At 50.3% G+C, this 13,302-nt stretch overlaps 1 protein-coding gene across 1 annotated transcript in view; it reads right to left on the bottom strand.

The window, feature by feature from the left end:
* Positions 1–6,678: 6,678 nt before the first annotated feature.
* The window catches only part of JADE2 (jade family PHD finger 2), a 76,155-nt gene continuing 69,531 nt past the window's right edge, over positions 6,679–13,302 (bottom strand). Inside the window, 4 exon segments of the mRNA XM_034066783.1 lie at positions 6,679–10,458; positions 10,460–10,585; positions 10,587–10,622; positions 10,624–11,261. Of these exon segments, the coding sequence (XP_033922674.1) occupies positions 10,402–10,458; positions 10,460–10,585; positions 10,587–10,622; positions 10,624–11,261 (857 nt within the window). The 3' untranslated portion in view covers positions 6,679–10,401.

The following is a 13,302-nucleotide window of genomic DNA, read 5'->3' as shown; positions in this document are numbered from 1 at the left end:
CTGTGGCAGCTCCTGAGGGGCCAGGCACTGAAAGAGGGTGATGCTCTTCCTCCCATCGGGAGGGTTCTGCTCAGTCCCAGCAGCAAGGGCTGCTTTACATTGATTTGCACGATTGCTCTGCATAAAGCATGGGGGGAAGTAACCGCTGTGCAGCCCAGCAGTGTTTGTACCTAACGCAGACTTGGGTGTCTCCCCACCCTTCCCTTGTGGTTTGCTGCTTTGTTTGTTGTATTGATGGTGAATGGGGGGCTTGATAAAAGTGCTGGAGCCAGGACCTGCCCCTCCATGTGCAGCACAATGGGTGGTGGGGTGGTTTCTTCTAGGCTGTCCCATGGGAATGAAGCCACTCTGCAGGCACTCAGTGTGACCCCCATGCACTGCATGTCCCATAGATGCTTTTCCCGGTACTGGGATGTCCGCCCTGGAGGCGGCAGTGCCCAGGCTGGAGCACACACCATCAGGACCTTTGCCAGTGACCTTCTGGGACCTGCAGAAAAGAGCAATTCCCATGTGCTGCTACCATGAAAGCAGCTCCTTTGTGCACATCCCTGCATCCCTTTGGGTCTCCTCTGCTCCCATCCATCCCATGTCATTTGAAGGAGCAACGATGGCTCAGCCTGTGGGGCTGAAATGCCACTTTGCCACTGAATTAGACGTGAGAAGCCATAGAATTATTGTGGTAACCTCTTTATACTGCATTTATCATTCAGCAAAGAGCACTGCATGCACTGGGCAGCTGATGGTCCTCAGGCTGCAGTGATGCAGAACAGCCTGATGTGCCTTGGGGATCGCTGTCCCCACTGCTGGGGTGGGAAGGGGCTCTCAAACAGGGCTGTGCTGCCAGCACAGAGCCTGTGTGCAGCAGCAAGGGGAAGCTCTCTCGGAGCAAAGCCCCTCTCCACCCCATCAGACCCAACCCCAACTGCTTGGAGAGCCACATGTACCCTGGGGAGGAAGGGGGGCAGCCCCAGTTTCTCCCTCTGGAGCCAGTGGGCCCACACTGACCACAAACCCCAAACAGCAAAGCCTTGTGAGAAGCAGCATCCTCTGGAGCAGAGCCGGTGGCTGCTGAAAGTGGTGGCATGGGGAGGAAGGAAGGAAGGAAGGAAGGAGGGGGCCGGTGCTGCTGGGAAGCCAAACCTGCTCCTTTGGGCTGGTTGTCCTCAGCAGCCTGTGGGCAGAGCGCTGGGATCCTGTGTCTGGGGCTGACACCGGCTCTGCGCTGCATGGGGAAGATGATGCTCTCGGTGTCTCCTGCCCCATATGAAGGCAGCAGAACCACACCGAGGGGAGATGATGGCCACAGGGAACTGAGCCCTGAGTGGGACAGGCAGAGCTGCAGGATCCGTGTCTTAGGAAGGAGATGTTGTGTTCCGTGCCTTGGTAATTTGGGGTCAAAGATGCACATGCAGGAGTGGGATGCAAGCGTCTTGCCATGCTGCTGAGCTGCACTGAGCTGTGACAGGGCTCAGCTGCGCAGGGCAAAGCCAGTGTGGAGGTTTGGGAATGTGGCTTGGACATTAGAGGAGCAGAGATTGGGCTGGGTCAGCTGAGGCAGCGTTACAATCTTTAGATTTACGTTTGATGGTGGCACAGGATGAGAAACAAATTCCTCCAAAAGTGAGCTTAGCTTGTCAGTCCTCTTGCTTGGATTGGATCCAGGAGCATGCCCCAATTCCCAGCAGTGTTCAGGGTCAGGTTGGATGGGGCTTGGAGCAACCAAGTGGAAGGTGTCCCTGCCCGTGGCAGGGATTGGAGCTAGATGAGCTTTAAGGTCCCTTCAACCCAACCCATTCCATGATCCCAGAAGAGGCTGCAGCACCCAAGGGAGGCCAGGCTGGGAGCAGACGGGATTGTTGAGGTCCCAGTGAGCCCATGTTGGTTCTCTTCAGCCTCCCCCCTGGTTCCTCCCATGGGTACCAATCCCCCTCCCCCTGGTTTCAGTGTCTCAGGTCTCCCCATCCCCCCATTGGTTTCGCTCTGAGTTTCAGGTCGGGATGAGTCAAAACTTGAGAGCAAACGCAGCCGAAGCTGCCGCCTGCAGCAGCACTTCTGCTTGGACCAGCACACAGGAGCATCCTTGGGGACAGCCCCGCATGCGGAGCCATGTCCCATAGTGGGGACACACTCCTGGCCCCAAGCCCTCCCCAGGAAAGACAAAAGGGCACAAAGTGAAGCAGAGAATGGAGTTGTTTTGTCTCTTGACACCACAAATGCAAAATGGGTTTGGAAATGGGGGATGAGTTCAGTGTTGTCAGCACCCAGCATCCCAGCCCTTCCTCAGCAGCCAGCAAACACCTTCAGACTGGGAAATCAGCCAAAGTGGGATTTCTGTGAGGGTCCAAGTGCATTTCCTTCTGGCTAGCAGGGAAGTGCTGCCCTGGGGTTGCTTGGCCACCTGTTTGTGAGTGTAAAGTGGTTCTGTTTGCTGAGGCAGCATTGTCCATTGAACTGTAAGGAGATGGCAACCCTTGGCTATGCCAAAGGTTATAAAGTGTATAAGAAAAGCCAGCCAGCAGTCTCATAAGCTGGTAAATGGCATCCCGTGTCCTCCCATTGGAAAGCAGAATTACACTGAGATTACTATTTAATTTGGGAAATAAACCTGCTCTTACTCTATGCAGTCCACAAAAACAGCCAAGCCCAAGGTAATCCCTGCGGATGAGCAGGCTCCAGGAGTTTGGAAAGAAACACTGCAATTGATAGACCAGGCACCAGGCTGTGCCCCTCCATCTTCACTTGTGCATGGCTCTGGGGGAGCTGGGCTTGGCTTACGGTGCAGATGGGGTTGTTGGTTGGTGATGGGCTATCCTGAAGGTGAGATGCTCTCCTGCTGGTCTCATCCTTCTGCACCCAGGAGGGAACGCAGAGCTTTGGTGGTGCTGAACAAGAATCACAGAGGAAAGAGGAGAAACAGAATCTATTGATTTGTCCAGGCCGTTTCCCCCTGGAATGAGGAAACAAACATTTCCCAGCACCTTGTCCACACTCTCTTTTCGTTTTGCTGCTTATTGAGGCATTCCATGATAAGGTATTTCTGCCAGGAGCTGCAAGTGCACCCATCCTAACACCGAGCTTCCCTGCAGCTGCACATCCAAAGCAGTCGTCTCAGTGAAGATTACAGCCTTCAAAAGTCCACTTAATTTTGCTCTTAAGGCACTTTAACCAATGTTTACCTATGGAGAAGTTCATAGAAAACCACCATGAAAGCTCAGCAGTTCACCATTGCTCTCTTGCTATGTACCATCAAACGCAACCTTGCACGCAGAGCAGCAAAAGGGACCTTTCAACACAGGCTTTGCTGGGTTTGCTGGGGGTTTGGTGTATTGTGCCCTGCATTTAATGGGCTCTTTTCCAGTTTCCCTGCTGAGACAATGCCTGGACCCATAGGGGAGGTGAGGAGGGAAGGCCAGAGCAATAAAATCACCCAGAGCCGACCTTCTTTTCCCCTTTGTGACTCCTACACTCATCACACGGGAAACACCCCAGTACCTTTGCTCTCCGTGTAGAACAACTCAGTGCCTATTTGCCTTGTCCCATCCGCATGTTGACATTCTTCATCCTTCTGTTATTACAGATGCTGCAAAGGCAATAACCCTGAAATGTCACAGCTGTGGAGTTGTACAGCGCGGATATGATGCTGTGGTTAAATAATCGCTCAACATCTAAATATAAAGTGTAAGATGGCAGAATCTGCAAGAACAAGAACACTGCAGGGTGCAGTAACGGAGGGGTTCCCATCCCTGCTCAACCTGGGGAATTTTGCATGGCCTGAGATGGTTAAATCAATTTTAATCTCTTAAAGTGCTGCAAAGCTCACATAGAGCTCATCCCTCTGAGGTTTAGAGCTGCTCCCTGCTTCCTTGCTTTGCTCCCAGCAGCATTTGGCAAGCTCTTCAGCAGAGGAGGCTTGGAAGGGACAGGCTGAACAAATGACTTTTTAGGAAAGTCATTCATCAGCCATCAGCAATCCCCATTGATGGACTATGAGGTGGGACAGGTTCACGCCGTAGCTGGGCTTTCCAATGGATGCTGGATGCTGCACTGGGTTATTGGTGCCATATGGAGCAACTGAGCAGCTCTGCTGCTCCTCACCCAGCGTGGTTCTGCTGCCTGCACTGCTCAAGGGCTTTTCCCCATCATTCTCCTGAAGCATCTCCCTCCTCCTTCTCGGAGAAGGTGATGGCCGGAGCAGCCACCTCCTGCTTGGCTCTTGCTTGGCACCATGGGAACAGTTCATGATCCGAAAGGATCTTTAGTTTACCTTTAACCACTCCTCAATGCTGAGAATAACCTATGTCTGCAGTTAAGTCTTTTCCCCATTTAAGTGTGTCTTCAGTGATAATCACATTTAGTTACCTGTGCAACAAGTGCTGGTGGCTGGCTGCTCCCAAACCAGCTGCGTCCCTGCTGTATCCCACCCAATTTCACCTTTATGGATGGAAAGGAGCTGGATAGAAATACCTTTACAGGGTATTTCCCACCAGAGCTGCTCCTCCTGGTAGGGCTGGGGGGACCATGTTTGCTGAGTCCCAAAGCTCAGATGGTGTTTTCCACCCATAATCTGGATGCAGCAGCATCATCTCCCCTGGTGTCAGGTGGGGCAATTACTTTATCATCAGCAACTACTTTTTAATGCTTGGGATGGAAAACACTGCACATGGCTGGCTGGTGAGAGGTGGCTGTGGTTGCTGGTGGTGCGGAGGGGCACACTCCCTGTGCTGTGCTGCTGCCCAGCTTGCACTCTCGGAGCTTGGCTGTTTGCAGTCCTTTTTCCTCCTGGTGTATTTATACAAGCCGGTTTTATAGCTGTTGTCTAATGCACAGAGGACTGGGAGATGCTCTCAGGCTTCGGATCAGAGGAATGACCCAAGTCCTCATGGCTGGGCTCACGTTTGGCTCTTGCCACATGGATGAACAGCGATGCTGCTGCCCCGTGCCTGACTGTGCCTCAGCATCCTCAGAAAGCCTAAAAACCTTCCCCTTTGTCCTGTCCCTACAGGTCCTTGTCAGAAGTCCCTCTCCATCTGAAGGATGGATATGGGCAAAGCCTTGCTCTCACCCTGTGCCTCCCAAACCGCTCGTTTCTGTGGATGGACTTCAGTGTATGGGGCCTTCAGAGGAGCAGAAAGAGCTGCCCACAAACAAAACCAGCCCCATCTCATCACTCCCACTTCCCCACGCTGAGCATCCACGGAAGGCGATGGTTAAACCCTCCCCATCACCCACACAAGTCTGTTTTTAACTTGTGCATTAAATGAACAGGGAATGGCTCTGTCAAGTGAAGCTTGCGATGGGCAAGACATGAAAGGCAGAGGCAGCAATTGTGAAACCCATCTGGTTCAGCCAGGGTCAGTGCTGGTCGGAGCGGGATTTTTCCCTTATTTTGTGGGTTAGTCATAGGCCTGTTTATTTCTTTTAGAGTTCTTTTCCCTGTTCATCTGTTGCAATCACAGCAGACACATCATTTCACAGCCCTACATGGAAATCCAAGGCCCGGGAGCTATTTATAGCACACAGAATGTCTCCCCTAAATGTATGAACTTTGGAAGAGTAAATATTAAATACTCCCATCACATTAAAGGCGTTTATGGCGAAGTGCAAGCACCAGCATTTTTAATGGGTAGGGGAAATCATGTTACACCACCAGCACTTAATCAAACACAATGAACCGAGGTCTTGCTGCAGTTCTGTGGGGATAAGTTGAAGGGAAATGAATTCACTTTCACATCCATCGCTGATGATTTACCAACTCCGGGGCAGATTGGCCCCATTAGTATTTATGGTGGCACTTGCAATCCTTATGCAAAACAGACAGGGGACAGCCTAGCATTTATTTTGCCATTAAACTGAAATGATTCTTCACCTGCCTACTCCAGATCAAGGCACTCAGCACTATCTGTGATGAGGGTGCTACAGGCAAACCCCAAGCAAGCAACGCAGGGAAGCCCTGTGTGCTGTAAGTGCTTATATATATATATATATATATATATATATGAATATATATATATATATATGAATGATTTCTAACTTTATTGGGAAAGTATTTCTCAGGTTGGGCTTTAGGAGAAAGACAATGTGGTGCTGATGGAGCCCTGGTGCCTGGACAAACAGTGGTGATCCTCATGGCTGATGGCTCTCACCTGATGACATTGATGGTTTCATTGTCATCTGTTACGGTCACTCTTATGAAATGGGCTCTCTGGGAAAGGAAGTACAGAAGCAACATCCTCCTTTTAGCTGCCCCAAAACATTCTTTTCCTTTACTTCTGGTCATTTGGGTTGTTTCCCATACCCATTCCCATGACACGTCCAGTTAGACCATCCCAGCCATCACTAATGTCCCTAATACAGGCGCCAGAAGCAGGGATGCTCTGTGGACCAGCCAGGAGTTCATCACTGGGGTGGTCATCATCACTGCGAACAGTAACACAACCCAGTAATCAAATCCTTAGTTTCCAATAAACTGATCCTTTTCCTTTTAAGAGCCAAATATAAGGCTGTGGTAGTTTAAAGATGGATTTCTTTCTCTTCTTCCCCATGCCCCTAGGAAGACCCATCTCAGATTGAGATGCATTCCCATGCACAGAGCTGCATCCCCTGGGATGCTTCAATCAGCCCACTGGTCCCCAGGTAAACTTGCTCTGTGTGAAGTTGCTCACTACACCGACACAGAGGTACACAGAAAACACTGCTTTATTGACTGCATTTGCCAACACATTGAGGAATGCAAAGGGATTTTTTCATAAGCAATGGGCCATGGTCCCAATGTGTATTAAAGCATACACTGTATCTAAACAGGATGAAAATAACGGCAGACAGAGCTATTCCAAGGCAACACAAATAGCATGCATAATACAGTCTCACACAGAACGAGTTTGAGAACATTATATTGCTTTAAGGATTAACTAACATGGAAAATGTACAAAAAGGAGAAATAGGTTTTTGCATTAATGAAAAATACATTTTTTCTCTACAAAGGAATTTCTAATACAAGAAAATAAATATTGCAACATAAGCCAAAAATAATTTAAAATTGCTCTTTTCAATATATTTTCAATATTTCTCTTTTGTATTAACAAATGGCACATCACGTTCTTTGAAACAAAGAAAACAGAAGGGTTTCTCCTCCTGCGACATTCATATCGTTTCCTGTAACTGATGTGAAGTCGGTCTGTTTGTATGTGGAATGGTGCAAACTGCGGGGTGAGCTCCTTAAAGAACAACCAAACCTCCTGCCCTGTCCTGCAGCAGCATCCTCCCACATCCTGCTCTCGCCTCCCGGCTCCGTTCTGCACCCGCCTTGGGATGAGCTCCACGGACAGCAGGCACCCAGCCCCAGGGAAATAGGTGCAAAAGCAAAAAAAGTTAGAAGGAACTAAAAAATGGGAATGGGGAAAATGGGTGTGTGGAATGGGAGCTGTCCTCAGGGAACTCCCACCACCATCAGGGCTGGGGTTGACGTTGGGGCTGTGCTCCATGATGAGGGCATGATGCTCTTTGCATCCTCATCTCAGCGGCTGCTGCCTCTCCAAGGAAACGGGTGCTCTTACAGTGCAAATGTCAATTCCTGTAGTTTATACATCTTAAAAGACAATATTTCTCTACTAAAATAAACCCTTTTATAGTAATTATTTTTTTTTCTATTCATTTCAAAATACATTTACAGTACATCAAAAATATTTTCCTTGTGCATTTTCTCTTGGAAACGCCAGGTTACCCTGTTCCAAGGCGGTGGTGAGGATGCTCTGGGCAGGGGATGCACCAGAGTGGTCCAGTCCTCACCCAGCCTGTGGCTCACAAGAGCCCCTTTTCTCCTCTCCATCCCCCTTAACCCGTTCTTCTCCCCAGGTTGGACATGCCCCACCAGCTCCCTTAACCTTTCCCTACCTAAACACCATCTCCCAATGGCAAAATACAGTGCCTGGTATTTCGGGGGTGTTTGCAGCTGGTTTATTGTCTGGTGCTGGTGGCGCTGGGTTGGTTGTTCTTTAAAGTCTCCCCCTCTTTGCTTTCCTGTACTGAGAAGACAAGTAGTGCAGAAGCTGATGAATGGAGCTGTGTACAGTGAAACTTGTGGATTGCTTTTTCTGATTTAACCATAATTGAGTGAAGCACACGGAAGCAAGATTCATTAAAAGGCAGCATATTGATTATTGTTATGACTCTTATACTAGGATACTGTAGCTAAAGCTAGCAAGCCTGATAAGATAAACTAAGTCCTATTTACTGTATTTAACATTATCCGAACATACTGAGCCTTAATTACTGAGATTTTCATTCCCAACCTCAATGGATTATGCTAATTTATAACAAAGGTGGTTCCCATTTTGTTGATTTTCTGATGATTTTTTTCCCTTTTCTTCCCCCCCCACTAATAACTTGTGTCCCATTTTTCCCATCTGAGGAAGATTCCTTCCCAGGCATGGTCAGTCTCAGCCAGGATAGTGTTGGGCTTAGCCAGGGCTGGGTGCAAGTATCCGACCTGAAGCCCAAGCCCCTTTGCCATGCCTGGGATGAGCTAGGCTGTCATCGCTTATCTCTGCTGCAATTTAATCACTAATCAGGACTTTGGAAGGCTGGTAACAGATGATCTACCCTAAAACGTCAATTGAAGGAGTCTCAGAGTTTCAAAACAGAAAGCTCACAGTGAAATGAGCAAAAAGCACTGGAAACCAAAACGGCAGGATGCGGTCTCGGAGCAGCAGCATCCCTCGGAGCAAGCTTGGAACCTAACGCCGCAGCAGTGTGTTATGAGTGTGTCTTTAGTCCTTTGTTGTTAAATTGAACTTCCAATTGGTATTATTTCCTATTGTGACAAGTTTCCGGGTTCTGGCTGTGCTGTTTGACTGTCAAAAGATTCTTTGGCATCCACAAAACTGGTTGACGGATTGGTCTGACAATTGCAGGGTTGCTTGTTTTGTGATGGGTTGAACTGGTTGCGGAAGTGTCCCAGGTTTTGGGTTATCTGGTTTCTTTTTTTTTTCTTTTTTTTCTTCTTTTTTTAAATACTTTTTTATTTTTAAAAAACAACAACAACAAAAGTTTCAGTGAATTCCTTTTTTTTTTTCCTTTTTTTGTGTTTTTTTTTGTGTGTGTTTTTCTTTTTGTTCCCTGAGCTCACACTGGGGTCACTCCAATAAAACACGTAGCACGACTTTAACTGTGACCTTTGAAGCCAAAACCGAAGTAATGGTGCAATTAAGTGCAAACATGGAAATTCGCCTGACTTGTAGGTAACCAGGGGCTTTTAAACAACATTTAAGGCTTATTGGGGACGTTTTATGCATTAAATTATTGTACTATTTATAATGTCAGCTTCTGTGAATCACTCTCCCACAACGAGTCAACAGCTTGTACCCAGGATTGAAGGAATTAAATAACAAAGAAAGGGATAGGGAGGAATCAATTCACCGTTTCCATTGTAGGGTTTAGTAGGAAAACAAACTGGTGAAGGCGAGTGTTTCCATTTCCCCTCGGTGATGGTCTGTTCGGCCTCGGGGCCGAGTGTTCCATTGTGCAAAGGGGGTTTCAAATGTCAGTGGGACCACGGCAGCCATTGGAGAGAAGCATGGGCAGGAAAACTTTGCTCAGCCTCGCAGGTTAACCCCAGCTTCCCATGGTGTTTAGAGAGGATGCTTTTCTCCTTCATCCTGCCCCACATTCCATTTCCCATTACTCTCAGTATATCCATTCACCTGAGTCAATCGCATCGGTTTTAACAGTGACCTCAAGGGGGTCGACCCATGGGGCAGGGGTAAGGAGAAATTTCACATCCTGGCTCCTGGACGGATCCCGACCAGATGGAAAAAGGACGGGAAAAATCACGATGAAGGGGATTTTCCCTAAAACCAGAAACTAACATTGCCATCTTCCACCCCACGGGCTTCCCTCCAACAAGCTTTTGTGCTTTAGTCAGTATTTATTTTAGCATCACTTATTTACTTCCTCATCTACACGTACCCAAGTGGGTACATCCCCTCCCGCAGCTAGCCACTACCATACCCTCTGCTCGCTCCCTGCTCCGGGGGCAACCATCCCGGGCAGGAATCTGCCCCTCATTAAATAATGCCCATTAATTACACTGCCATCCCTGCAGAGAGCATGGGTACCAGCACCCTCCGCCCTTGGCACCCTAATGGGTCCTGCTGGGTGCCGGCTCGCATTCCTGGGAAGCGGGGTCTGGCAGGGAGCCGGGGAGGGACCACCACTGTCATGGTCATCGATGTCGGTGAAGCTGAAGCTGTATCTCAGGCGTACAGAGAAGAGAAAGACAACAGTGCCGAATTTCCAACTATATACACATAGTAAAAACCCCCCCCCGCTATGATCCCAGGCAGGAATTGGACATGGCAGTTGGAACTGGGTGTGAGGCCTCGCGCGAGCCGTGCCGGGGAGGAGTTAGGACGCCAGGATGCTCATCCTGACGATGTCCTCGCCGGCCGCATCCAGCTGGCCCCCGCTGCGCCCTGCGGGGCTCCACATCCGAGTCGCTCATCTCGGCGTCGGAGAAGTAGCCGTCCGTCTCGGTGTCGAAGTGACGCAAGGGAGCTCCGCCGGCGCCGTCGGGCTTGGGGGGCTGCGACCCGCCTCGGCCCTCGGCTCTCCTTTGGTAATTTAAAACCGCACGACGGTTTTGGGGCTACCTACGGAGTCAGGCACTTTGGGCGCGGGGCTGGGCTCCGGCTGAGCGCAGCGCGGCGGCTCCTCATCCTCATCCTCCTCCTCCTCCTTGCTCACGCAGCCCCGCGCCCCAGGATGAGGCTCACTGGCTTTCGGGAGAGAGCCCTTCTTGGCCGCCTTTTTCACCTCGCCCGTCCCTTTGCGGTCGGTGGGAAGCTTCACAGCCCCTTTCTCTGACTTGCTCGGTCTGGAATCCGAAGCGAAGGGCTTGGTGGCATCATCCGACAAGTCACCGGTGCTGTTAGTCCATAGCTCCGAGCTCTCCGGGTGGCTCCCACCCAGAGCCGGGGGGCTGCTCCGGGGCAGCTTTTTCTTAGTGTTCGTTCTTGTTTTGCTTTTCACTTTCTTTGTGGCCTCGCTCTGCTTGAACGGGGACCGCAGGGAATGGTCCATCATGAAGCTCAGCAAGGTCTCCTCGTCCTGCAGGAGCTCCTCGGAGAGGCCAGGGGTGCTGTCCTCGTGGTGAGCGTTGTTGAGGGACCACTCGCTCATGGCCATGTTCTCAGCAGTGATCTGGACCGACTGCGCCAGCCAGCTGTTGAAGAAGGTCCCGTCGATGGGGAAGGAGGTTGATAAGCCTGGAAAAAACAAACATGGAAGCTTGGCTCAGGATCCAGGAGCAGCCACGCGGCCCTTCCGCAATGCCAACTTCACCACAACTCCCACAGTGGAGAAACACCCGAGAGGTCAAGCACAACACAGCACATCAGGACACAGAACAGGGTTCGCTGTGCTGAATTTGGGGTTGACAGCACAACAACCTGAGTGTTTCCCCACATCCAACACCCCGTGAACCTCCCCAGGTCTAAACTGAGCATCTTCCTGCAGTGAAGACACCAAGCCCCAGCATAGAATCATAGAATCATAGAATAGTTAGGATTGGAAAGGACCTCAAGATCATCCAGTTCCAACCCCCCTGCCATGGGCAGGGACACCTCACACTAAACCATAACACCCAAGGCTCTGTCCAACCTGGCCTTGAACACTGCTAGGGATGGAGCATTCACAACCTCCCTGGGCAACCCATTCCAGTGCCTCACCACCCTAACAGTAAAGAATTTCTTCCTTATATCCAGTCTAAACTGTTTAAATTTCAACCCGTTACCCCTTGTCCTGTCACTACAGTCCCTAATGAATAGTCCCTCCCCAGCATCCCTGTAGGCCCCTTCAGATACTGGAAGGCTGCTATGAATGGGTGCCTGTGTAAGCCTAAAAACTTGGTGACTGCCCCCAGTGCCCAAGAAGGGGTCGATGGGTTCTCCAGGGAGAAGCTGCAGCTGGGCCACCACGTGCTGCCAAAGCTCCCAGCAGCACTGGAACCAAGCAGTCAGTGGGGTGGTGGGGCCGGTGCTGAATGTGTGTGCAGAGGCAGGGAGGGCAGGAGAACTCCAGGATGGATGCCTGGTTTCCCAGGCTCGCGGCAGTGCAGCTTTTCTTGGAGATGCTTTTCCCACCCTCCATCGTTTGATGGAATTTGCCCCAGCAAATCCAAAGCTTCTGTAGCAGAGAACAGTGCAGAGACGAGTGCAAAAGCTGTTACCAAAGGGGCTCCTGCCTATAACCCAACGGCTTGGAGACGAACAGAAAGCAGCAGTCAGGATGAGCAATGGGCAAAGCAGAGCAAGGCAGGGTGGTTCAGACCCCCAGACTTCCCATAGAAACTCTCTGTATCGAATGTCCAATGTCCTGATGTCCCCTCTGTGCACCCATGGGGCAGCTGAGCACCTGTGAACCCATCACATCCTGCCCTGCATGCCAGCAGAGGTGACAGCGCCAGAGGAAGTGACACAAAACCCCAATTGTGTGTAAAAAACATATGGAGTTGTCAAGGATCTTATCAAAAACAACCTTTTTGTTTTGGTTTTTTACTTCCCCCCAAACCCATCTGTTGCTGAGCAACAGCAGGTTGTGGCTGATGGGGAAGAGCTGGAGGTGGGTGAAGCATCCACAGAGCCAGCCTGCATCTCCTTGCCTCCCATAGTAAATTCAAGAGACTGGATACACTTTGTGCCCACCTCCTGGATGCTGCTGGCACAACCGGCACAACAACAGCGTTCTGGACAGTTTATGCCATGAAAATCCACAGCCCATGAGCTGTACCCACCACAGGGGCACAGCACAGAGGATACAGGGGATCAGCCCTACTGGGGGGTGGGTAAGTCTGATTTTATCACTGGAAAGTGAAATCATGCTTCAGCAGCACATCACAGGGTCTGTAATACATCATCCCAATCCAGCAAGCCCCAGGGCTGGGGGGGGATGACACTTTACACCCCTTCCTTGCCGAGGACCATGTCTCCAATGTGGCCTCTCCCGCAGGACCTCAATAATTCAGGCTGATGCCCACAGAGGGAGAGATGGAAGAGGCTCCCATGGCCTCAGGTGTAACTAAGCAATGTACATGCAGGAGGGATCAGGGGCTGGGACTCTTAACCCTGCTCCCCAAACCAGGGAGCCTCCAGCAGCATGGGTCCATAAAATCAGACTTACCCAGTTGTCCCAGTACAGTTTTCGTTGACTGATTTCCTTTTCTCTTTCTTCTCAGGACTATTTTTTCTACCATCTCTTCCTTTCCTCCTCAGGTCACTTTTCTTACCCTTTGTCTTCTTCCAGTTTGTT

This window comes from Melopsittacus undulatus, chromosome 10 (genome assembly GCF_012275295.1).
Source record: "Melopsittacus undulatus isolate bMelUnd1 chromosome 10, bMelUnd1.mat.Z, whole genome shotgun sequence".
In the NCBI taxonomy this organism is placed as follows: Eukaryota; Metazoa; Chordata; class Aves; order Psittaciformes; family Psittaculidae; genus Melopsittacus; species Melopsittacus undulatus.
This window is presented reverse-complemented; position numbering and strand designations above follow the sequence as displayed.